This window comes from Mesoplodon mirus (assembly GCF_964341445.2).
Source record: "Mesoplodon mirus genome assembly, chromosome: 5".
Lineage (NCBI taxonomy): Eukaryota > Metazoa > Chordata > Mammalia > Artiodactyla > Ziphiidae > Mesoplodon > Mesoplodon mirus.
Genome location: NC_138980.1, coordinates 174,919,829 through 174,947,674, shown reverse-complemented (window position 1 = coordinate 174,947,674; position 27,846 = coordinate 174,919,829). Strand labels below are relative to the sequence as shown.

The window sequence follows — 27,846 nt, the reverse complement described above, 5'->3', positions numbered from 1 at the left end:
ATACTTGATTTATCACTTCTATTTTAATGTGCTTCTTAATTTACTCTTTTCTTCCTTCTTTTTTCTGTACTTTCTATGAATAAAACGTTATCCCCCTCCTAAAATCATAATAAAATATATTTCTCTATTATTCTATAAAAAATAAGATAGCCAATATCATCCTCCCGAGACAGTATTTTATCTCTGCTTTCCTTACTCTATAATAAAATGAGTACATGTGCCTCAAATATTAATTAAATATAGTTCTAACTATAACTACCCCTACAAAAGAAATATATTTATAGACTTTGAGAAAAAAGAGGTAACAATCTTACATTTAAAAATATAAAACACAGAGAACAAGTATAATACAAATCTTGCATCTTACTTTAGGAGTTTTATTAAGGGGATGCATATGGTTAAAATAAATCTGGATATTCATGATGATGTTACCCTAAGAGTCGTGATATTATAAAGATCATAGAGAAATGAACTAATATATAAATTAAATGGTTTTGAGATCACTATGCTATCTTACTCTTATATCTTTCTTTTATATGCAAACCTTAATGGGTATTCAAGGAAATTTTATTTTTTTAAATTAAGGAATAAAATGCTCCACTGATTTCTCATGTAGAAATTATCAGGGTAATGTACATTTTAATGATTTAATTTTTAGCTTTTTGTGGGATTTTATTAAAATAGGTCAAGAGAATTTTATGATTTATTAAAATGAGGCTCATTTCAATTCATAGAACTTTAATTTCAAAGCCTCAGCTACTCTGGTTGAAAAATATATAACTAAGTAAAAGAAAGAAATCTTTAAATATTCTATTGAGATTAATATAGCTATTCAAGATAGCTAAACATAGAACTAGAAGGAGTTATTGCATAGTACTATAGCATGGTACTAAATAGTACTGCATATATTACATCATTTTTTCCATCTTGTTATATAATTGCTCTACCATTTAAGATCTCTACCAACAATAATCTGTATGAGTAAAGCATTGATAGTTAACTTTAAAGCAGACACTGTGTTGATTAAACAACTAAATGATGAGTTCATACAATGTGCTACTCTAGATGCCAAAAAGGATATCAGAGAATTGGTGAGGATCACCAATATGTCAATAATTGGTGAGAAATCTAGATGATAATTATTGACTTAAGAGAGTTTCTAATCAAATGTGAATTAGTGTGGGGTAATGTCAGAAGGAAGTAGGTGAGAGAGGAGTGAAATGGATAAAACAAGTATAAACACATCTTGAAGTCCTATTAGATATGGCTCATGATATAAATTATAATAATACTATAATATTAATGACATAATGCTCTTATATTTTAATTGTCTTCAAGCTTAACTGTCATTTGACTTACTTTCACTTGTTGAATAGTCTTGTGGGTCAAGTATTCCTGATTCCTGCAGTGATCTAATACAGGAGTCCACCAATTCAAGACCTGTTGTGAGCTCATCTTCGATATCTTTTTGACCATCTGAAATATAATATATATAAAGACATGAACAAATACATGGTAATGTCAATATTAAAGCTTAAGACTGTCATTTAATAATCAAAAATATCCTAACCAAAGATATTACCTTTTTGAAATTCTCATTAGATATCACATTGTAACCCTTGGTCAACCACCAGTAAAAACCAAGGCCAGCCAAGTCTATGTATCCATGAAGAACATAAAGTTCCTAGGGAATTGGAAGAAATTAACTCCCACGAAATCTTGAGCTATCAGAACAGCTTCATCTAATTTTAGTGTCATGTGTTGTCATATTCATTTTCATAAGTCTCTTCCTAAAGTTCACAAGAAAATTAATCAATAGAGATATATGTAGCAGTAAGTATAAATGCTCATCAAGAAGCTGTACTTTCAATCTAAATGTCCATCAACAGAAGAATGGATAAAGAAGATGTGGTGCATATATATATATATATATATATATATATATATATATACAATGGAATATTACTCAGCCATAAAAAAGTGAAATAATGCCATTTGCAGCAACATAGATGGACCTAGAGATGATCATACTAAGTGAAGTAAGTCAAAGAGAGAAAGGCAAATACTATATGATATCACTTGTGTGTGGAACCTAAAATATGATACAAATGAATTTATTTGCAAAATAGAAAACAGACTCACAGACATAGAAAACAAACTCATGGTTACCAAAGGGGAAAGGGGGTAGGGGATCGATAAATTAGGAGTTTGGGATTAGCAGATACAAACTACGTTATGTAAAATAGATAAACAACAAGGACCTACTGTATAGCACAGGGAAATGTATCGAATATCTCATAATAAACCATAATGGAAAGGAATATGAAAAAGAATATATATATATAATATATATATATATATATATATATTATATATATATATATGAATCACTTTGCTGTACACCAGAAACTAACACAAAACTGTAAATCAACTATACTTCAATAAAAAAAAGAAGCTGTACTTTACCTTGTGATTGCCAGTGAAACTGCTCTTCTGCTGAACTATAAAAGAGAGAATACATAGGTATAATGAATCGGTTAGAAACAAAAGAACTCTAGACTATAAGTCACAAAGGCACATGAGGGTAGTAATGGTGGCTCCACGGAACTCCCTTTAATTTCTGACTGAGAAAAGGGATCCCATTTTGACATGATCTTAACTTTAATATGTTTGATGTATACCTCTTTTGAATCACAGGTATTAGCATGTTATAAATTGACATCGTTCAGTAATTTTCAGAAGAATAACTCATTTTTTACAAATCCCAACATATCATACTTATTCCTTACAATAATTTCTACATACATGCAGTTCTATTCAACTTTAGTCATTTTAAAATACAAATCTGAATAGTTTAATGTAGACTTTGTAAGGTATTCTAATAAAGAAATAACTTTCTCCATGTTCATTATAAAGAGATAAAATAAATCTATACCTTCTTCTAGACATATCATATAAGGAGTTCCTTTCAGCTGTTTATTATATTTCAAATTAAGTCATATAAAAGTTATAACACTTTACACCAATTGAATATACAGTTCCCAAATTCTCACTTTATAAGTACATCTTATAAAATGACCCAGGTAGAAGGGGTTGTTCATCTAAATGATATGCCAAAGATACTGTGCAGATTGTAACAATGTAGGCACATAAATTTTTTCTGAATGATTTATTAAAATACATAAATAAATTTAAAATTTCTAAATATGAACAGCTCTTTCATTATATATGCAAATAGTTCCAACATACCCTTTTTTAATATGTCAATAATTTGTGAGAAATCTAGATGCCAATTACTCATGGGTATCATTTTGAGAATGACTTTGTACCCTTATTTCACTAGATCTTTTACTCTGATCAAGCAGCTTCTATGAATAGCTCATCAGTTTCACAACAGCAAGTAGGTTTTAGAACTTTAATCTGTACCTTAGAGATGGCTTCTGAATACATTTGCTAGGGGAAAAGGAAACTCTGGTATAAATCAGCATTCAGAATAGCCATGATTGATATACATGAATATAAGAGTAGTCCCTTAAGAGACATATGACTTTTTTAGGCTATCTTTCTCCTCAGCCAATCCATTTTAGCAAAGTGGAAAATGGTTTTGCAATGATGAGAGCTATAGACAATTGATACATGAAATGATAACATTACAAATTCAGTCCAATGCAACTTCTTGCTTCAAAAAGATGTAGCATGATAAAGTAGTAAGGTCTAACTGCAAAGTTTAACACTTAAAACAGAAATGTAATCCTATAATTAATATTTAAAAAATTACAAAGCATATTCACTTAGTAAGTGGCATTTAATATAGGGGTGGAAAATGCTTTCATAATTGTAGTGAGTTGAATGGTGCCCTTCCCCCACAAAAGATATGTCCACACTAAATCCCTAGAAATTGTGAATGGTTACTTATTGGAAAAGGGTTTTCATAGATGTAATTAAGTTAAAGATCTTCAGATAAGATCATCCTAAATCCAATGACAAGTGTCCTTAAAAAAAATCCTTAGAGGAGAAAGATGCAGAGGAGAAGGTCAGAGGCAGAGACAGAGACTGGAGCTATGCATCTTTAAGTCAAGGAATGTCTGGAGCCAGCAGAACATGGATGAGTTAAGAAAAATTCCTCCCCTTTAGCCTTCTTAGGGGACATAGCCCTGTCGATAGAACTTGATTTTGAACTTCTGGACTCCCAAACTGTGAGATAATAAATGTCTTATATTTTAAGCCACTCAGTTATAGTAATTTGTTATGGCAGCCCAAGGAAGACAATACAGTATTTTTCTGATACAATAAAAATGTTCTCATGCTATATCCTTCAAGATTTACTACTATCTCTATGCTACTACATTCCTTTTACCAGTTCAGTCCTTTGCTGAGTACTTACTGTATACCAAGGCTCTGCTAATTCACAACAGTCACTAATGGCTTTTGGTGGATGGGGAATAACTGGCTTATTGATGTTAAATAACTTGACCACACACATCATAAGGAACTCAGCAGGGATTTAAACTAATCTGTCCAACTCCAAAAGTCACAGAACAGAGTTGGAGTAATCAGGCTTCCTGTCTTCAGACTATAGTACAAAGCTCTAGTAATCAAAAGAGTATGGTACTGGTGCAAAAACAGACACATAGATCAATGGAATAGAATAAAGAGTCCAGAAATAAACGCACACACTTATGGTCAATTAATCTATGACAAAGGAGGCAAGAATATACAATGGAGAGAAGACAGTCTCTTCAATATGTGGTGCTGGAAAAACTGGAGAGCTACATGTAAAAGAATGAAATTAGAACATTCTCTATCTTCATATACAAAGATAAACTCAAACTGGATTAAGACCAGATACTATAAAACTCATAGAGGAAAACGTAGGCAGAACACTCTTTGACATAAATCTCAGCAATATTTTTTATTGGATCCATATCCTAAAGCAAAGGAAACAAAAGTAAAAATAAACTAATGGGACCTCATTAAACTTAAAAGCTTTTCTACAGCAAAGGAAACCATCGACAAAATGACAACACAACCTACTGAATGGGAGAAGGTATTTGCAAATGATATGACCAAAAAGGGCTTAATTCCAAAATATACAAATAGCTCATACAACTCAATATCAAAAAATAAACAACCCAATTAAAAAATGGGCGGAAGAACTGAATAGACATTTTTTTCAAAGAGGAAATGCAGATGGCCACCAGGCACATGAAAAGATGCTTAATATTGCTAGTCATCAGGGAAATGCAAATCAAAACTGCAATGAGATATCACCTCACACCTGTCAGAATGGCTATCATCAAAAAGAACACTAATGATAGATGTTGGCAAGGATGTGGAAAAAAGGGAACCCTTGTACACTGTTGGTGGGAATGTAAATTGCTGCAGTCACTGTGGAAAACAGTATGAAGGTTTCTCAAAAAACTAGAAACAGAACTACATATGAGCTAGCAATTCCACTCCTGGGTATATATCCAAAAAACACCCCACTATTTTGAAAAGATAGTGCACTCCAATGTTCACAGTAGCATTGTTTACAATTGCCAAGCTATGGAAGCAACCGAGGTGTCCATCAACAGATGAATGGATAAAGAAGATATGATATATAATGGAATACTACTCAGCAATACAAAAGAAGGAAATTTTGCCATTTGCAGCAACATGGATGGACTTAGAGGGCATTATGCTAAATGAAATAAGTCAGACAGGGCTTCCCTGGTGGCGCAGTGGTTGAGAGTCTGCCTGCCGATGTAGGGGACACAGGCTCGTGCCCCGGTTGGGAAGATCCCACATGCCATGGAGCGGCTGGGCCCGTGAGCCATGGCCACTGAGCCTGCACGTCCGGAGCCTGTGCTCCACAACGGGAGAGGCCACAGTGGTGAGAGGCCCACATACCACAAAAAACGAAAAAAAAAAGTCAGACAGAGAAAGACAACTACTGGAGAAAGACAAATACTGTATAATATCACTTATAGGTGGAATCTAAAAACAACAACAACAACAACAACAAAAAAAAACCCAACAAACTAGAGAATAAAACAGGGAAAAAGCAGATCCACAGGTGTAGAGGACAAACTAGTTATTACCAGTGGGGAGAGGGAAGAAGGGAGTAGAGGGAAAAAAGGGTTATTATGGAATTATATAAAATCATGTGTCTGAAACTTTTGAAAAGTGTAAAGCACCACAGAATTTAAAGAATCCTCCATTCAATGAAAACAACAACAAAAAAAAAATCATGGAGGGAAACACACTTGTTACTTCCCACTTGAAACAATAAGAACGCCCAAGTCACTGGAAGCTTCTCCCATGTCTCATCAAAGCCCTGTTCTCCTCTCCTTTCAGGCACATTAAAAAGCACACTTCCCTGCCCCCTTGCATGTAGATGGGGGCAGGTGCCACCTCCTTCCCCAAGAACAGAAGGGCAGGTACGCGATCTCCATGCACTCCCTTGTTAAGCCCTGAGTTGAGGTGGGTCTCTGAGTCACCGTGCGAAGGGAAGATTTCCGCCAACCCAGCGACGACACAACACAAGTGAGAAACAAACCACTGTTTTGCTGAAACTCTGAAGTTGGAGGGTTGTTTGTTTCGGTAGAATAAATGTCACACTGACTAATACAGAAATGTGCCATTATTTGAGTTCATAAGGAATTTTCTACTTCTCCATCTTTCATTTCCACAGTTTAGAGCTGGAAGACAATGTTTTGGGTCACCCTAGCACAAATAAGGTGGTGCCACCACTTTCATGCATCCTTTGAGATTTATCCACTCATCCACCATAATGGGTGATTTCATATACAGAACTACACAGCACACTGTTAAATAATATTTACTTTTTGTTTGTCTCTTTCAAAAGTGTTTTGATTTTACATGCAACAGATATAAGAAGGAACATTTTTTATTAAAATTGAAAAAATATCACTGACACTGAATATGAAACTATGCTCTCAAAGCATGAGCATCCTACTTTTGAGTAGACAAAGAGCACTAATCACTTAAATGGTTTCCTGATTCCTTAGTTAAAATGCATTACAAGTATGACTGATCACAGAAAATAGAAGTCCCAAGAGAAACTGGGTTTAGATTTTATTTCCTCTAAGTGCACACTTTACTCTCTCTGTTAGGGGATTCTATACAACTGCATATTTTGTGCATTTGATTCTTTTTCTTAAAGACCACTCTAGGATGGATGCTTTTATAAAAAGCAAACTCTTTATTCATTCAATAAACACAAATTATGCCTATGTCTCACACACTCTTATTTCAGGTGTTTAGGAAGTACTCGTGGCTTTCTCCCAATTATATCATTCAGTTTAATATAACATAAAAGTCATTTCTGAGGTTGTTGTAACTTCCATGCATGTTCAATTTCAGGAAATAAAGTTTGCTTTCACTACTGAAATTCTATTTCTTTAAATAGAAATAGTTTCTAAAGAATTAAAATTAATAAAAATGTACATGTAATTTAGATTAGTCTATATTTAAATATAACTTTGTATAAGTTTCAGAACTCAGTTATTATGAGGAAAAAAATATATGTATATTTATAACAAAAACTATCATAAGTAACATTTACCTTTTAAACATACACATAATATACAGACTGGTAGTGCTAGGAAAGAAATTTTTTTTTTTAAGCAAAAAGGAAATTTATTGGAAGAACTTCTGGGACCTCACAAAACTGACAAGAAAGCTGAAACACCAACCATGAAAAATGTGCAAGAGTGAAGAGGTCAGGCAGCTGAAAGCACAGCCGAGGTCAGGCTCCAGGAGTAGTATGAATGGGAAACCACTTGGTTCTGCTGCTACCACCCTAAAAATCTCCAACTGTTTCAGGTTCTTTGTGTCACCAGGTCAAGCTTCAAGTCCCAGGTGGAGGCATCCAGCTGACTAAACTTAAAACATCCCCACAACCAGGGAGAAGGAAAGAGAAGACATCCTCTTTTCAGTTTTTTTTTTTTTAATGGGAAGTAGAATCCTGCCACTCACTTAATTTGTGACTTATTTCAAGTAGCAGAAGTGTTCATATGCCAGGTAACCCTCCTCCATTTTGGAATAGCAGACCAATTTCCACTTGGTAATCAGGATCAATTATGCCAGCTAACACCATAATTCCCTTCTTTGCCTGTTGTTCCAGAGACATGAGGAATCTGAAGTTTTTGAGTGGCAGCTTTCACTTCCAGTTCAGTGGAATCATGGTTATATTAGCAGGTGGAAACATTTTTCCTTCTAGAATTAAAACCTGAGAAAATATAGAGTAAACCACATGGGAGCCTCCAGAAAAGGAAGATTCTGTGCTGCTATTTAAGAAAAAAATATCCTGGATAAAAGTTGTCAGTGCGGGATGAAGTGAGAGAGTGGCGAGGACATATATACACTGCCAAATGTAAAATGGATGGCTAGTGCGAAGCAGCCGCATAGCACAGAGAGATCAGCTCGGTGTTTTGTGACCCCATAGAGGGGTGGGATAGGGAGGGTGGGAGGGAGACGCAAGAGGGAGGGGATATGGGGACACATGTATACATGTGGCTGATTCACTTCATTGTGCAGTGGAGACAGCATTGTGGGGCAATTACACTCTGATAAATATGTTAAAAAAAAAAAAAGTCGGCAGCGCCTGTCCTCAGATATCAGGGCACAGACAGGAAACACTCTTTTCCTGCAGATGTGGCCACACGCAGGCACTTGTCCCAAAGCCACTGTGGTGCCCAGGAACAAAATTTTAAACCAGTATATCACAAGCAAAAATCCTAGTACCTAATGCATAGATAGCTCTCACATTACAACAGGCAATATTCTAACTGGTTTATAGTTAATCTTCATGACAAAACTTTGGAGAGAGGTGATATTTTCCCATTTTATTGATAATGAAACTAAGGTAAGGTTAAAAAGTGCTTAAAGAAGTTGCTGGAGATCCCACAGCCAGCAAATAATGAAGCCAGGATTCTGACCCTGGCCATCTGGTTCTAGAGGCCACATTCTGAACTAATATTCTATTCACACACTTGGCTCAAAAATTGAACTCCTATGCAATTAAAAACGAAAACATAAACACCAGAAACCAAGTTGAAAAAACAAGCCACATCCTGAGAGAAGATATTTGCAATGCACACAGCTTACAAAGGGTTAGTTTCCAGAACAAATAAATAACTCCTTCAAATCAATGAAATAGAGATTAAATGATCAGATAGAAGAGAGGTCAACAAATATATGTCAAGCAGCTGCAGAGCAGAAAAATCAGGAATGTATGGTCACCAAACACATTAAAAGATACTCAACCCTATTAGGAAGTGAAAGAATGGGAATAGAAAGATACCTCTTTATACTCCATAGGCTGTAAAACAATTAGAGGGTCTGACTACTAAGTGTTGAAGAGGAGATGAGGAAATATGAACTCTCATACCTTGTATGTGGGAGAGTAAATTAGTGAAACACTTGGGTGAGCTATCAGTCAATACCCAATAATGTTTTATGAGCAAATGCCCAATCATCCAGCAATTCTGCTTCTTGGTAGAGCCTTGAGAAAAACCTGTGCACGTGTGCCCAGGAGACTTGTACAAGACTGTTCATGCCTCTATGTTGGCAGTAGCAAAACAAGAGAAATGACCTAAGTGATCAGCAATAGGAAAATGGATAAATATAATAATATGATTCCATATTCTATATGATATAATGTGCAATAAACACTATTTGGCAAGTAAAACAAATTAGCCAGATACAAAATGTATCAACATGGGTCAGGGTCAAAAGCAAAATAAGAGGGGAAAATATGAATTGCACATAGGACGTGTACTGCAGAACTCCAATTATGAAAATATTTAAAACACTGACTAAATAATATTGTGTATAAATACAAACACACACACATATGTGTGTGAGACAGAGATCAAACAAACATGGGTTAAAAAGATACACCCAGGGCTTCCCTGGTGGCTCAGTGGTTGAGAGTCCACCTGCCAATGCAGGGGACACGGGTTCATGCCCCAGTCCGGGAAGATCCCACATGCTGCGGAGCGGCTAGGACTATAAGCCATGGCCTCTGAGCCTGCGCATCCGGAGCCTGTGCTCCACAATGGGAGAGGCCACAACAGTGAGAGGCCCGTGTACCGCAAAAAAAAAAAAAAAAAAAAAAAGGAATGAAAGAGAAATGAAGATCAATAGCAAAGATCAATAAAACTAAAAGCTGGTTCTTTGAGAACATAAACAAAATTAATAAACCATTAGCCAGACTCATCAACAAAAAACGTGAGAAGACTCAAATCAGCAGAGTTAGAAATGAAAAGTAGAAGTAACAACTGACATTGCAGAAATACAAAGGATCATGAGAGATTACCACAAGTAACTATATGCCAATAAAATGGACAACCTGGAAAAAATGGGCAAATTCTTAGAAAAGCACAACCTTCCGAGACTGAACTAGGAAGAAATAGAAAATATAAATAGACCAATCAGAAGCACTGAAATTGAAACTGCGATTAAAAATCTTCCAACAAACAAAAGCCTAGGACCTGATGGATTCACAGGTGAATTCTATCAAACATTTAGAGAAGACCTAAAACCTATCCTTCTCAAACTCTTCCAAAATACAGCAGAGGGGGGAACACTCCCAAACTCATTCTACAAGGCCACCATCACTCTGATACCAAACCAGACAATAATGTCACAAAGAAAGAAAACTACAGGCCAATAGCACTGATGAACATAGATGCAAAAATCCTCAACAAAATACTAGCAAACAGAATCCAACAGCAGATTAAAAGGATCATACACCATGATCAAGTGGGGCTTACCCCAGGAGTGCAAGGATTCTTCAGTATATGCAAATCAATCAATGTGGTACACCAAATTAACAAATTGAAGGAGAAAAAAAATATATGACCATCTCAATAGATGCAGAAAATTTTTCAACAAAATTCAACACCCACTTATGATAAAAACTCTCCAGAGAGTAGGCATAGAGGGAACCTACCTCAACATAATAAAGGCCACATATGACAAACCCACAGCCAGTATCGTTCTCAGTGCTGAAAAACTGAAACCATTTCCTCTAAGATCAGGAACAAGACAAGGTTGCTGACTAACCAGTATTATTCAACATAGTTTTGGAAGGTTTAGTCATATCTATCAGAGAAGAAAAAGATATAAAAGGAATCCAAACCAGAAAAGAAGTAAAACTGTCACTGTTTGCAGATGACATGATACTACACATAGAGAATCCTAAAGATGCTACCAGAAAACTACTAGAGCTAATCAATGAATTTGGTAGAATAGCAGGATACAAACTTAATGCACAGAAATCTGTTGCATTCCTATACATTAATGATGAAAACTCTGAAAGATAAATTAAGAAAACACTCCCATTTACCACTACAACAAAAAAGAAATACCTAGGAATAAACTTACCTATGGAGACAAAAGACCTGTATGCAGAAAACTATAAGACACTGATGAAAGAAATTAAAAATGATACAAACAGATGGAGAGATATACCGTGTTCTTGAATTGGAAGAATTAACATTGTGAAAAGGACTATACCACCCAAAGCAGTCTACAGATTCAATGCAATCCCTATCAAACTACCAATGGCATTTTTCACAGAACTAGAACAAAACATTTCACAATTTGTATGGAAAAACAAAAGACCCCAAAATATCCAAAGCAATCTTGAGAAAGAAAAATGGAGCAGGAGGAATCAGGCTCCCAGACTTCAGACTATACCACAAAACTACAGTAATCAAGACAGTATGGTACTAGCACAAAAACAGAAATACAGATCAATGGAACAGGAGAGCAAGCCCAAAGATAAACCCATGCACATATGGTCACCTTATCTTTGATAAAGGAGGCAAGAGTATACAATGGAGAAAAGACAGCCTCTTCAATAAGTGGTGCTGGGAAAACTGGACAGCTACATGGAAAAGAATGAAATTAGAACACTTCCTAACACCAAGCACAAAAAATAAACTCAAAATGGAGTTTTGAGGCCAGACACTATAAAACATGTAGAGGAAAACATAAGCAGAACACTATGACATAAATCACAGCAAGATCCTTTTCAACCTACCTCCTAGAGAAATAGAAATAAAAACAAAAATAAACAAATGGGACCTAATGAAACTTCAAAGCTTTTGCATAGCAAAGGGGACCATAAACAAGATGAAAAGGCAACCCTCAGAATGGGAGAAAATATTTGCAAATGAAGCAACTGACAAAGGATTAATCTCCAACATATACAAGCACCTTGTGCAGCTCAATATAACAAACAAACAAACAAACAAACAACCCAATCCAAAAATGGGCAGAAGACCTAAATAGACATTTCTCCAAAGGAGATATACAGATTGCCAAGAAACACATGAAAGGATGCTCAACATCACTAATCATTACAGAAATGCAAATCAAAACTATAATGAGATACCACCTCACAGTGGTAGAATGACCATCATCAAAAAATCTACAAACAATAAATGCTGGAGAGAGTGTGGAGAAAAGGGAACCCTCTTGCACTGTTGGTGGGAATGTAAATTGATACAGCCACTCTGGAGAACAGTACGGAGTTTCCTTAAAAAACTAAAAGTAGAACTACTATACGACCCAGCAATCCCACTACTGGGTTGAGACAACCATAATTCAAAAAGAGCCATGTACCGCAATGTACACTGCAGCTCTATTTACAATAGCCAGGACATGGAAGCAACCTAAGTGTCCATCGACAGATGAATGGATAAAGAAGATGTGGCACATATATACAATGGAATATTATTCAGTCATAAAAAAGAAACAAAATTGAGTTATTTGTAGTCAGGTGGATGGACCTGGAGTCTGTCATACAGAGTGAAGTAAGTCAGAAAGAGAAGAACAAATACTGTATGCTAACACATATATATGGAATCTAAAAAAAAAAATTGTTCTGATGAACCTAGGGGCAGGACAGGAATAAAGACACATGTAGAGAATGGACTTGAGGACATGGGGAGGTGTAAGTGTAAGCTGGGACGAAGTGAGAGAGTGGCATGGACATATATACACTACCAAATGTAAAACAGATAAGTAGAAGGAAGAAGCTGCATAGCACAGGGAGATCAGCTTGGTGCTTTGCAACCACCTAGAGGGGTGGTATAGGAAGGCTGGGAGGGAGACGTATGAGGGAGGTGATATGGGGATATATGTATACATATATCTGATTCACTTTGTTATACAGCAGAAACTAACACAACATTGTAAAGGAATTATACTCCAATAAAGATGTTAAAAAACAAAACAAAACAAAGGAAGCTAACATTATCACATGCAAAAGAATAGAGTCCTGAGAGAGAATAACTCATAGAACTGAAAGTTCAATAAGTCATCTTATAGAATCCCACTTGTCAATGTTGGAGGCCAATGAATATTATCACGCAAATATGTTACAGGCTTTGCAGAATTTAAATTGTCTTTCTTTTTTTTTTTTTTTTTCTCCACACTAAACTGGGAAGGAAAAGAGGCAGTCTGTGATTTCCAAAGAAAGATGACTTGCTTTTCAAACCCTAGGTTTTCCTGGGGCTTAAAAAAACCCACACAGGTTGCCTCACCTGACAACTACTACTGTTCTTGCCATAATAAGAAGCATAAAGACCATTTGCTATTTTCAAAACCCTGGAAGAAAATGAACCAGACCCAAATTGCTATTAGTCATTTCTTTTTAGTTTGAGGCAGGGGAAATTCATGTCCCTAAGCTAATTTTGTTGGACGTGGCGACTGACCAATTATCCAGGCAACTGATACCGCAAAGCAGTAAGGCTCCCAGGCCACGGCCTGGATATAGATGGCCCTAGTGTTTATCACAGTGCACCACAACACTGTCAGGTCTGTGAGCTGGCCAGCTAGAGTGAAACGAGAGGGAATAAACAGGAATTCTGTGTTGTCTTGATCCCTTCAAAATACATACTCCAGTTTCTAGTAACCAGAAAGAATTAGCCCTAGGCTCAGTCACCCTAAATGTACTATCTAAATAAAGCCAAGTTCTTACCATGGGAAAGACATACTGTCAAGTTTCTCTTTTGGAAATGCTTTCACAGTTTTGGAGTTGATTGTAGTTATACTACAATAGACATATTATGTGTAAAATTCAATATCAGAATAAGGAACAAATGGTGAATTATAAACTAGAAAATTCTCATGTTATATTTCCCTCTGCAGTCTTTTGGGAGACTTCTCACGCAGGCACTAGGTGTTTTTTAAGATGCTTATAATAGTACACAAGAATTTTACAGTACTTGAAGCAAAATTTCTGAATGCCAGCCACACTAGGCAATAAAGTACTATATTATCTCTGTCTGTGAGCATTCCATAGATTAGAATATATAAATTGCAATTGCAGATGACCAGGGATACTGTTAATCAAATGATTCTGAGATCTTATAATATTTTGAAATGCTTTCCAAACTATCAAAAATTGAATAGTTTTGGTGGTTTATATGCTCAGTGTTTACTACCGTGTTATATACATTGTTATGTTAATAATCCCCTTTGGTATTCATCGTAACTCACAGTTAGGTCTCTGCTTAACCTGAACGCCTTATTCATTGATCCTGAGCGTGAACAGAAAGTCTCTGTATTTTGCAGTCTGATCATTCATAACTGATTTCTTAGGCAAGAGAAGGTTAGTTGGTGTGTTTGCTGACAGAGGTGGAGCCCCTACCAAGGTTCTCAGATGTTCCACGTTTCAGTCTTTTGCATTCAATTTTCCAGAAATATGCCCATTGTTAGGGTCCCCTCAGTGAAGGGAGCACCTTAACCTGGGGACATCACTGGGAAAAAGGAGGGTTTAAATTTAAGTCTTCCTAGCTTCCTGTGATCGGGTGATCTTGTGTGTGTGTGAGTGGGTGAAAAGTGTGTTTATGTGTGAGTGTGTGTGAACATGCATATGCGTATTGGTCCATCTCACCTTTCCTTTCCTCTAAAACACACTGATGTACTCATAGTTTTTCTTTCACATGCTCTTCTGCATAAGTGTGTGGTCTATTGCAGATATGTTAAAACCTGGGTACTGGGTTTGACTGGAATTGATATAATTTTATTAATATAAATGAAGCTAACACCCCTTAGATATTTAAGGAAAATTTATGCAAATCACCATTGACTGTCACCATTGACTGTTTTATAGGAAAGACAAACCTGAATCTTCTGTTTTATGACTTTGAGTACCAACAGATGATTTGTGAAAATAAATTTCAATTTTTGTGCCCTTAGAGAGCAGAAACCATGTAATATTCATGAACAGCTCTCATCATATCTTTACTTCCTTACAACCAGTAGCGAGTGGTCTTTAAACCATTTGAAGGTTCAGTTCAAACGTTTAAGGGGTGTACAAATGTTCACAGTAGTTTATTCATAATTTCCAAAAACTAGAAGCAACCAGATGTCCTGCAATGTGTGAGTGGTTAAACAAGCTGATACATCCATACCAAGGACACATAGGTAATGATAAAAATGAACCAATTATGATGTATGTAACAAGCAGCAATTGGAAAGATCTCATGGCCATTATGCTGAGGGAAGAATATAAATAACGTTCTTGAAATAACAAAATTATAGGAGTGGAGAACAGCTTAGTGGTCATCAGGGCTTCGGGAGGATGAGTGTGGGTGTGGCTATAACAGGGGTAACAGGAGGGGGCCTTGTGATGCAAAAGTCCTGAATCTTCATCGTGGCAGTGCTTACAGGAGCTACTTAGGTAATAAAATGGCATAGAACTGAACACACATGCACAGATGAGTGCATGTAAAACTGGGGAAATTTGTGGATGGTGCCAATGTCAATTTCCTGGTCTTGATATTGTGCTACATATATAGTCATACACAATGCTGCCATTGGTGGGAACTGGGAGAAGTTATAGTACACTTCTCTGTGGATTTTATTTTTCAACTTCCTATGAATCTATGATCATTTCAAAATAAAAAGGTAAAAAAAACAGTTCAGTGGGGTATGGTTCAGTGTCACTTTATTTCTTTGCCTTGAACTGATTTTCCTACATGCAATCAGTTAATTATTCTCATGTAATAATTAAATTAGGATTAAAAGAAGATTGAGAATAGTGGAGTAAAGAAAAAGGAAAAAGAAAAAAAACACACCAGTACCCACTTGTGATTATCCTTTTTGTTCTCTCGATCCTTAACAGGCAAAGCTCAAGTGGCCCTGCTCTCATCTCATTTCTGCTTTGTTCTGTAAATGAAGGCATTTCCCCTGGAGCATAATATAACCAATCATACTGCCCATTGCCAATCAGATGCAAGGAATTGTGCTGCTTCTCAATGAAAACTTATCCATTATATCTCAGCTTCCTGCTCATCCCCACATTCACTTCTACCATTGTATGCTTTCGAGGAAAATTCAAAATGGCATTTTGGCTGACAGTAGCAAAGCAAAACATAGGTCTTAATGCATCCTACGTGAATCTAAGAGACCTCAAACGATATAATTCACTGGCTCTCTGGGAAGCAAGTTCATTCAAGTCAGGCTCTCACTTGGCAGGTATGCACCTCTCCTCCCGCTAATTCATAGTGGGACTAGTAGTGGCAATCGACTTTCATGATCCCCTCCCCGCATCCTGACTCCTGGAAACTGGTCTACGTGATTACATCTGGCCGTTTCTTTCCATATTTATTGCAATGGAAAAAAATCATGCATTAAGAAAATCACTTTCTTTCCAACATTTTTTTTTTTTTTTTTTTTTTTTTTGTGGTACGCGGGCCTCTCACTGTTGTGGCCTCTCCCGTTGTGGAGCACAGGCTCCGGACGCGCAGGCTCAGCGGCCATGGCTCACGGGCCCAGCCGCTCCGCAGCATGTGGGATCCTCCCGGACTGGGGCACGAACCCATGTCCCCTGCATCGGCAGGCGGACTCTCTACCACTGTGCCACCAGGGAAGCGCCTCTTTCCAACATTTAACATCAGATATTTGAAACTGAAAAGCTAGATCAGCCTCCCCACCTTCTCTCATTTTGCCATCACATGGCAGCTGTATTTTTCCTCCTTTTAAGAAAGAATGAGGATTTGAATGTGAGGTGTCACTAAACAATTGTACTGCCTGTCAAATGTATAAAATTGTTTAAAAAGCAATGAATCAAAATATCTACTAATGCCCTCAAGATATTTAAAGCATTTCTTCCCCTAACTCATTTTTAAGATCCTTAGACTCTACCTATCCATTCGCCACTGTAAATATCCCTTGAAACTCAAGTTTTGTTATCTCTCACCCAGAGGACAGGCGTAACTCTTCCCATGGACGATGACCTTCTCCTTGTCCAAACTTGGGTTTGGCTCCTCTGGACTCTCTTTTCAACTAGGCTCAATCTTGGGTTCTCATGTCTTTCTTCTCAAAGTCCAGTTGTAGCAAGAATCCTAGGTCAGGTCAACCAGAACCCCCCACTCTCGATATTTGATCACCCTTGACATCTGGTCAGGTTCCTCATTCTCCACCCTCCTCCCTCAGGTGATGAGGTCTGATCACTGGCCTGCCTTCAGTAAGAATCCTGTTAGGTCTGTTTAGCCAGAATCTCTCCCTTCCTCCTGACATTTTCTGTTAGTGATTTTCCATCCACTGACTCCCACCCTGTTCCTTAGCAATAAATTCCCCCTTTTCCTTATGTTTGGCATTGAGCCCAATCTCTCCCCACTATGACAAAACCCCACTGTGGTAGCCCCCCTTGAATAGAGTCTGCCTTACTGTCCCTTAACAGGTGTCATGGAATAATTTTTTCTTTAAACTCATCACAATTTCCCCCTGCCAGAGAGGAACATGGACGAAGTCACATCCCCTCTCTAACCTCAGTCTCCTCCCTTGTACTGAGATAATGTTATCAGGGACAGCTTCATGGGTCCACCCTTCCTGCTTTTTGAACAACAAACTTGAAATGTTCATTTTGCACTGGACGCTGCAGATTATATAGCCAGCTCTACACATGAGTTACCTCAGCTTGCTTCTGTAGGATGAAATGAAAATGTATATGAAGGTCCTGGGAACAAACAGAACATCAATCAATCCCCCCTAATTCTCCCCGATTCACTCCACCCAACTGCCTCTCTCCTATTTTTCATGTCTTCAGTCTTTTCTTGCTCCAATCAATTATCCTTCATTTCACTGAAATCAACATCCTAAAGCAGAAGTCTGATCATGGCAATCCCTAGTTCCAAAGCCTTCTGTAGTTTCCCATTGTCTGTGAGATCAAACCCAAGCAAACTCCTTTGAAGACCACGCTCCATCTGAGAGGACCCTGTGACCCATCTTAAGAAGGCAGTCTCAGCCACCTGCCTTAGATGTCTAGGCTGATCAAGGCTCTGCATCCCTGGAGACCCCAGAGCAGCTCTATCACTTATCAAAACATGCTACGATGATTTGTTTTTAATATTTGTCTTTGCCAGATTGTCAGCTCCTTGAGGACAGAGGCCAAATAGCATTCACATCTCTGTACTTCAAAATAGGAAGTTCTGTGCCTGGTACTCAAAAAATTTGTTCACAGATGGAGATGAGCACAGTCAGTAAAAGGCAGGACATTCACTTCGTATTCTAAGTGTATCCTTTATCTCCCTGAAGTTTGTCTTCCTTAGAACTGCACTGTGAAAAAAGGGAATGCTAACATTTTTATTATACTTCTGTCATAAAACATCACTGGAATAAGCAAGTAATCTCCTGAGTGGATGTTTTGACTTGTACAACCTCAACTGGAATAAAAACATTCACTAATCAGCTGCTAAGCTATCAGTTGCCCCAAATATTAAATACTTCAAGAGTACATATTATCTAATGTTGCACCATGACAAATCCTTTTATAAAAACAACAAAACCTTTATTACATTTCTGTATACCTAAATTTACATATAACCTTTTTATTTTCTAAACCTCAGTGTATATCTTGATTTAAGAGAAGGCTGCAGTGGGCAAAATGTTTCCTCTGTGGGGTAAGGAGTGAGGGTGATGTCCACACACATAGGAAATTCCGTCCTTTCCCAGAAGTGCTACTTTTTTTAATGTCACTATGTAGTAATATCTCTCTTTTTCAATTGTTAAATTCTACTTATCCTACAGACTTGAACACACTAATTTTCCTCTCCTTAATTAAGCCCATTGCCATATTTCATTCACTCAAGCTTCCTGTTAAATGAAATATTATTTTCACTTATAAATGTTCCATGATGTGTTCCTAGGGGTTGCTAATTGGGGACAATTATATGAAGATCAATCTGAAGTCATCAGTGGCTGCTGTCCCTGTTCTGCTTTGGATGCCTCCATGTTAGTCGAAGGCAATACGGCAAATCAGGACCCCAGAGGACGCCTTGATAAAGCAGCTCAGGAAATTTTCAGGCAATGCAGGCATCCTTCATTTTTAATTTGTTGGTTTAATCTGGCTGGAGGGGAACTGACAAAATCTTCATCACCTAATGTGCTTACTGTTCTACATGAAATGGGTTGGTGGTATTGGTTTAGCTCCTGTTGGACCCATTTCTAAGTCATACAAGCCCCAATAAATTACTCTAATGAGCTCTTCTCACAGAAAATGTACCATGGAAACTAGATCTTGGTATTCTGCATAGATTTTTTAAAAGCTTCAAAAAAGTAAAATGAAAGTGCCTTCAGTAAGCAGGTTATCACACCCTTCAAAGCACAGGTCAGTATCAACCTAGGAGAAAATGCTATCCCAACCAGAGTAGAGATTTTCTTCATTTTCTTTTCCTGTTCATAAGGAGATAACCAGGAGAACAAATGTAATTATTGTATTGTTTTATTTGTTATTGGTGGGGTTGAACTGCGTTACTGATTACTTTAAAAGGTGACTTTTAAAAAATTAACATGAGTTATTTTTTTAAAAAAATATATGAGGGACTTCCCTGGTGGTCCAGTGGTTAAGACTTTGCCTTCCAATACAGGGGGTGCAGGTTCAATCCCTGGTTGGGGAGCTAAGGTCCCACATGCCTCAGGGCCAAAAAACGAAAACATAAAGCAGAAGCAATATTGTAACAAATTCAATAAAGACTTTAAAAATGGTCCACATCAAAAAAATTCTTAAAAATTATACACACACACACACACACACACACAGACACACACACACACACACACATATATATATATGAAAAGGAGTAAAATGTTGGAATGGAACATAAACAGAATAAAATGATTCCTCCAGAACCAAGGAAGACATACTTCTCTTGCTTTATTGTATAAATGGTTAATAGTTTAAAGGGACTTCCCTGATGGTCCAGTGGGTAAGACTCCATGTTCCCAATGCAGGGGGCCTGGGTTCGATCCCTGGTCAGGGAACTAGATCCTGCATGCATGCCACAACTAAGAGTTCTCATGCCGCAACTAAAGATCCCACATGCTGCAACTAAGACCTGGCGCAGCCAAAATAGATAAATAAGTAAAAAATAATAATAAAATAAAAGTACTTCACTTAAAAAAATAATAATACCTAGAGGTATTATGCTAAATGAAATGTTAGATAGAGAAGGACAAATACTGTATGATTTTACTTATAAGCAGAATCTAAAAAACAAAACAAATGAACAAACATAACTAAACAGAAACAGTCATAGATACAGAGAACAAACAGGTGGCTGCCAGAGGTAGGGGGAGGAGAGAAATAGGTAAGGGAGATTAAGAGGTACAAACTTTCAGTTACAAGACAAATGAGTCACACAGTGTGGGGAATATAATCAATAATTATGTAATATCTTTGTGCAGTGGCAGATAGTAAACTAGACTTACCGTGGTGACCATTTTGAAATGTACAGAAATACCAGATCGCTATGTTGTGTACCAGGAATGAACATAGTGCTCTAACTCAATTATATTTCAAAAACAAACAAGCAAGCTCATGGAAAAAGAGATCAGATCTGTGGCTCTCACAGACAGGGGTGTGAGGAGGGGGAGTTGGCTGAAGGTGGTCAAAAAGTACAAACCTCCAGTTATAAGATAATGAGTACTGGCAATGTAATGTACAATATGATGAACATAATTAACACGGCCATACGATATAGATGAAGTTGTCAAGAGAGGAAATCCTAAGAGTTCTCATCACAAGGAAAACAATTTTTTTTTCTATTTCTTTGATGTTGTATCTAGATGAGATGACAGATATTCATTAAATTTATTGTGGTCATAATTTCATGATGTATGTCAGTCAAATCATGAGGCTGTACCCCTTAATCTTAAATAGTGCTGTCAATTATATTTTAATAAACCTGGAAGAAACATAAACAAATAATTACTAGGTAAGAATAATTTGAAATTTTTAAAAAGGAAGCTGAAAGTCAAAACAAAAATAAACATCATAATTCATTTATTTTGTCCTTTTTGACCCTCAAAATATAGGAAAATACCAAAAATTTCAATTCCCCCAAACTTAGAATTTTATATAATTAATGCACTATCCTAGAAAATGATTGATTTTACCCATGGTGACTAGACAAGATAGACTCGATGTCAATTTATTTAACTCATGAAAATAAGTGTTTCTTTATTTTCCCATCATTTACTTAGACTTCCTGTCCCCTTGCCATCGTCATATAATTGCATGTGTGTGCACGTGCACATGCACACACACCTTCCACCCCACCATTACCACCAAAAGCACCAAGCTTCTTTTGTCCTAATTTGGATGTTGGAACAGTATTTTGTGTCAGAGAGGTTAGGGAGTAGAGAACAGAAATGCCATTATTTAACCTTAGCATTAACCTAAGGAAAATGTAAAGCCTGTACAAAATAAGCTAAGCATAGGGGTCATACTTTGTATCTCCCCCGTTTTATCTTTTCCAGAGATCCAGTAAAGAACTCTAGCCTGTTGTGCCATAAATGTGGGCTCTGTATTGCAACAGGGTTAAACAGTTTAACATGCCCAGGTCCTTGAAAGGTATCATCACTGTTTGAAAAAAAAATAATTAGCATATACTACCTATTGAGAATTGGTCACCAGAAATACCTTTATGCAAAATAAAATAGCATTCGGTAGCTATTCTTTCCCGAGGTTATGTCATTTTTAGAGGATTTTTAAGGAATTTCTTCATCTTTTTCCTGAGCCCTCTTTTGGTGGAAGGTGTTGCATTGCTGTCACATCCCAAGCCTGTGTTCTGCACATAGAGGTGGAAGGTGTTGCATTGCTGTCACATCCCAAGCCTGTGTTCTGCACATAGAGGTGAAAGGTGAAAAAGAGCTCTTGCTGGGAATTCAGCTAAAACCACAACTTCATAGAGAGGTCAGAAAATCACCCCAGAGCTTTCAGACTAATACTCTACAGCTCCAGTGAAGCAGTGAATCCTGGTTAAAGAAGTCTAGCCAGTTAAACTAGCTAGACACACTTATGTCAGGAAGATGAGTGATAAAGTTAGCTGCAAATTCTTGCCACTGCATCCACAGAGGAGTGATTTCACTCCCCTTCCCCTTGAATCTGGACTGCTCATGACTTTCTTAGACCAGTGAAATGCAGCAGAGGTGATGCTTTGTAACATTCTAACTTCTTAAGGCTGGGCCTTCAGAGATACACAGTTGTAGACATCTTCATGGCAGAACGCTCCTTTTGGAAGCCAGCCTCTGTATTAGATGTTTGGCTACTTGGTGACAACCATGCTGGGAGGAAGCGCAAGTTAGACACATGGAGAGAGGGGGGCACGTGGAGGCCCTTCCTGGAGCTTCCTTTTGAGAACCCAGCCAGTAGAGTGGATGACCTCAGTTAATGCCACATGCAAGAGAGATACCCACATGAACCCTGCCTGGATTCTTCACCCACAGGATCCTGAGCAAGTAAAACGGGGTTTGTTGTTAAAGCCACTAGGGTTTGGGCTAGTTTATCAAAGGTAACAGATAATCAAAACAACGTGAATAGCACAGAACACTCCTTGGCAGCCAACAGTAGTAAAGGAAACTGATCTAATGATTGACTTTTAAATTTACAAGGGATAATGTATTTCTGCATTTTGTTTTGAAGAGAAGAATACTTGCAGAAATACAGGGTCAAACATTTAACTATCTGTTTCATTGTACCCTGAGTAAATTAATCTTGTATTTTATTTAATTTTACATTGAATGAAAGTGAATACACACTAGATGGACTCCATACAATAAGCTTCTGGGGTTGAGATTAAAAAAAAAAAAAGTAAAACACTTAAGACTTGTTACCTTGAGGAATACAGTTTGAAATGGAAACAATGTATAAAATTATAAATTAAGAGTGGGTAACATAGAAACTGTTAACTTAGCATACACGGGCATATAACCACATAGACCAGAAAAAAAAAATAAAAAAGTGAAATTCACCAGGGAAGCTATCTGGGCAGAAATGTGGTTTGAACAGATCTTAAAAAAAAAAATGATAGGATAAAATTAGACAACAGAACGGAGGGGAACTCCAAGGAAGTACTGACATGGCAGGTTTCTAACAGGAGCTAAAGATGAAAGAAAAATAAACATCAGTAACTTATTTAAGTCAGTTTAACATTTCTAGACAACATCCTAGCTTAGCTCTGCAGAATGTAATTCAGCCTGGGAAATATTTCTTCTAATGCTATTGTGGTGGTAAAAGGGAAGTGTCAGGGGGGAGATTGGTAGTTTCAACTGAACACTGATATTTGGAATCTATCAGAAGGAGAAAGAGTATGAGAGAATAAACCAAATAAAATGATAGGCAACCCCCCCCCCAAAAACAACCAACAAACGAACAAATAAAAAAACATATAAAGTAATGAGAAACTACTACAGGGGCACCTTGCTTTGAACAAATTACAGTAATTCTCTGTTCATGCACATACATTTTGCAACAGCAAATATTTTAATATCTTAGATGTCTTGGAAAGAAAAGGGTTAAAATTAGTTATGTAATAAAATTTTATAGGGAAAACTGCTCTTAAAAAAAATGAAAATGTATGTGAATTTTCCCCACATCAAGTTTTTCATAGTTTTAAGATTGCTGTACTAGCAGTAAATACCTATGTTAAAATTATCTGTAAGAAAATTTAGAAATAATACCCTTGGTCACAAGAGAAGGGCCAATTAAAACCAAAATGAGACAGTGCTTCATACTCACTTGAATGGCTATTTCTACAATACTGATACTACCAAAAGTTGGCAAGGCTGCGAAGAAACTGAAACTCATATGTTATTGTGGGACTGTAAAACTGTGCAATTACTGTGGGGAAAGGTCAGCCAGTTTCTTACAAAACTATACATACACCTACTCAATGATCCAGAGATTCCAAGCCTAGATATTTTCCCAAGAAAATCAAAACATATATATACAAAAAGACTTGTACGAGAATGTTCTTGGCAGCTTTATTTAAAATAGCCCCAAATTAGAAAAAGCCCAGATGCTCAACAATAGGAGAATGGATTAAAAAAAAAATCTGTGGGGCTTCCCTGGTGGCGCAGTGGTTGAGAGTCTGCCTGCCGATGCAGGGGACACGGGTTTGTGCCCCGGTCTGGGAAGATCCCACATGCCGCGGAGCGGCTGGGCCTGTGAGCCATGGCTGCTGAGCCTGCGCGTCCGGAGCCTGTGCTCCGCAATGGGAGAGGCCACAAGAGTGAGAGGCCAGCGTACAGCAAAAATAATAATAATAATAATTAAAAAAAAATCTGTGGTCCATTCATACAATGGGATGCTGCTTAGTAATGGAAAAGAAAGAACTGTGGATACACACAATAGTAATGATGAATCCCAAAGTTTCATGCTTAACAAAGGAAGATTCAGGCAAAATGATGCATACTCTTGGTTTCACTTAATATGGAACTCTTGAACAGGCAAAACTAACTGATGGCAGGAAAAACAACAACAACAGAGTAACAGCAAGGCTGCCTTTGAGATAGTAGGGTGGAGGTTTACAGACTTACTGGGAAGGGGCATGAATCAACTTCCTGGGGTGATGGGCAACGTCTATACCTTGATAGAGGTTTGGGTTACACATCTGTGTTATTTATTAAAACTTGATGAATGATACACTTAAAATTTGTGCATTTCTTTGCATATAAATTATACTTCAAAGGAAAAGATAGGAACTGGAGATAAATATTAAACTCTAGTTATTGACATGCATGCTGAAATATTTTGGAGGGGAAGTGTAGTTATGTCTGTGATTTTTTGAAATGCATCAGGAAATAAAATTTGTTTGTTATAAAAAATAACATGAATAGAGAATGGATAGATGAATACATAAATAAATATGATAAATCAAATATATCAAACTGTTAGTGGTAGGATATAGGTGGTAGGTTTATGGATGTTCACTGTAAAACAGATTCAACTTACTTGCATGTTTAATTTCTTTTCATAATTAAATGTTAGAAAATAATTGGGAAAAGAATGAATCCTATATTCCTGGCTCAAACATGTTGTGTAGTATACGTGAATGGAAAAAGCAAATTCCCCAAGTAAAGAGTGTATCTAACCTAATCTAACTGGATAACTGTATAGAAAATATAGCATGAACAAGTGTAACATACAATCACTGACAACATGCTTGAGATGGTTTTTCTCTAATGTTAATCCAAATAACATATTCTATTTTACTACAGAAATATCTGAGTTATTCAGGGCTATGAGAGGAATGTCTATTTTGGTTGATATTCTACTTAGGGGTCAGGGGCAGATGATTCAGGCTCCGTGGGCCACAAGGTCTGTATCACGGTTACTGGACTCCGGTGTTACAGTGCAGAAGCCGCCACAGACAACACCTAAACAAATGGGCTGAGTTCCCATAAACTATTTACAAAAACAGGCAGTAGACCATATTTGGGACTCGGGCTGTAGTTTGCCAACTCCTGTTCTATTTGAAGAGTATTCATAATTGAATTATACTGCAACCTTGCATCACAGATATTGTAGAATTTATAATGTGAATATTGGTTTCAGATAGTACCTTCAACTAGTATGTCAACCTTACTTTTTTCAAGTCTTCTAATTCAAATAACTTTAGGGACATAGTTCTATTATCTGATGAGTTTTTTTTTTTTTTTTTTTTTTGCGGTACACGGGCCTCTCACTGTCGTGGCCTCCCCCGTTGCGGAGCACAGGCTCCGGACGCGCAGGCCCGGTGGCCATGGCCCACGGGCCCAGCCGCTCCGCGGCACGTGGGATCCTCCCAGACCGGGGCACGAACCCGCGTCCCCTGCATCGGCAGGCGGACTCTCAACCACTGTGCCACCAGGGAAGCCCGAGGTTTTTTCTTTACAGGATATTTTTCTGGTTGGGTTTGCTTTGTGCCCCAGGTCTTGCTTTCAAATTCACTGGGTGTCAAATGTTCACATGTTCTGGTGCCTTGAGTGCTTGGGTTTTTTTTATTATTCATGTATAATGATGAGGATAAAGTAATAGTACTGGATATAACTAGGAGGAGTGTTGAGAGAATCATGGTAGGAAAAAGAAGACCTGGCTGGCTAGAGTAAGGGCCTTCAAAGGAATTCTCCCTGCAGGGGAGAGTAGATTCACTTCCTTTACTCAGCTCCTAGTCAGTGCTGGCAAGGTGGGAAAACCAACCTCTACCAAGACCTAGTCCTTGCCCTTCAGGAACTTATACTGTTAGTTAACTTCTGGGAACAAGACAATGGATAAGAGGTGAATGGAAGAAAAATTCATCCATTAAAAAGGCCTTCCTATAATCGCAGTCATCTGACTTGGGTTTTATACTTGGGGATGGAGGAAGCTCACCATCTCTGGAATTAATCAAGGAGAAGCAAATGATCCCCAGTCAGGCATGCATATTAGAACAATGCCTCAATTAGAAGGACTAAATCCAGAAGCGGACACATATGGTCACAATTTACAAATCTAATTTGTTACTGGAAGAGAAAAAATATCAGATTAAACAGATTACACTTAGTAACAGGGCCTTGTTACTTGCTGTGCACAGTATTTGAAGATATTTTTACCTGTACCAACTTTTTTCTTTACCTAGAATTCAGCAGACTACAATGATCAGTTCCTTTCCAAAGATGTTCATTAAATTTTCCTGAGGTCTGATTGATTTAGAAAAAAGAATGAAACACTTGTAAACCATCTGCCTCTTTATCTGAAGTCAGGGGTTAAAGCAAGCTATTTTATTTAGAAAATGGAATTTAACAAAATTTCACCCATTATTTTTTGCTGACACTTTCAAAATGACACAAGTGAGACTGACTGCTTTTAAGATCTTTTAGTCCCTGATACTGACTCCCTTACAAGTTGAAAGATAAAAGTAATGGAAATTAAATAACTATAACACCTCAATAATTGACACTGTATTTTAGTTGTTAGTTTATTAGTCATGCCTTAAAATGTTAACTTCCAAGTGAAAATGATAGATATCTAAAAATATGGGCTAGTCTATTATACTAAACCTACCCATGTTTGAAGCCATGCACTTTCCTAATATTTTGAAATAAACTCATCATTTGTAAAAAATGATTTGGAGCTCCAAATGGAAATACTGAAGCACTCTAAAAACTCAACAATGCACTTGTCAGTATACGCAAGTGGAAAATTTACTGAAGTATTACTATGTAGTTTAAACCTTTTAAGACTAAGACAATTAAACTGCTCCCTTATGTTTGTTTGATTGAATTTTGAGGTTCAGGAGCCCTGTGCATTCATAACAGCAGGTCTCGATTCCTCATACAAGACATCAAGTTAGGTGTAGAGATTCATTGTTTTCTTCTGAGAGAGTGTTTTCCAAGGAGGGGACAAATAAGAGTTCAGGTCATCTAGCATCACCTTAACGTGCCTTATCTGCACACAACACTGTGCCCATCACTGGAGGGAAAAGAGAACAAACAGCATTCCTTCCCTTGGGGTGCTCGGGATTCAGTGGCAAGAACAGGCTTGGGGTGGCACCAAGTCTAGGATATTGTGGCATC

The 27,846-nt window shown here is 37.3% G+C and overlaps 1 protein-coding gene across 2 annotated transcripts in view; it reads right to left on the bottom strand.

Annotated features, from left to right (window-relative positions):
* CTNND2 (catenin delta 2) overlaps positions 1-27,846 on the bottom strand; it is a gene marked incomplete at its 5' end in the record, with an annotated part of 948,683 nt that overhangs the window by 451,950 nt on the left and 468,887 nt on the right. For both annotated transcript variants that reach the window (XM_082623542.1, XM_082623543.1), the window contains 2 exons: positions 1,360-1,476; positions 2,467-2,501. In XM_082623542.1, coding sequence (XP_082479668.1) covers positions 1,360-1,476; positions 2,467-2,501 — 152 coding nt within the window. The remainder of the gene's footprint in view (positions 1-1,359; positions 1,477-2,466; positions 2,502-27,846) is intronic.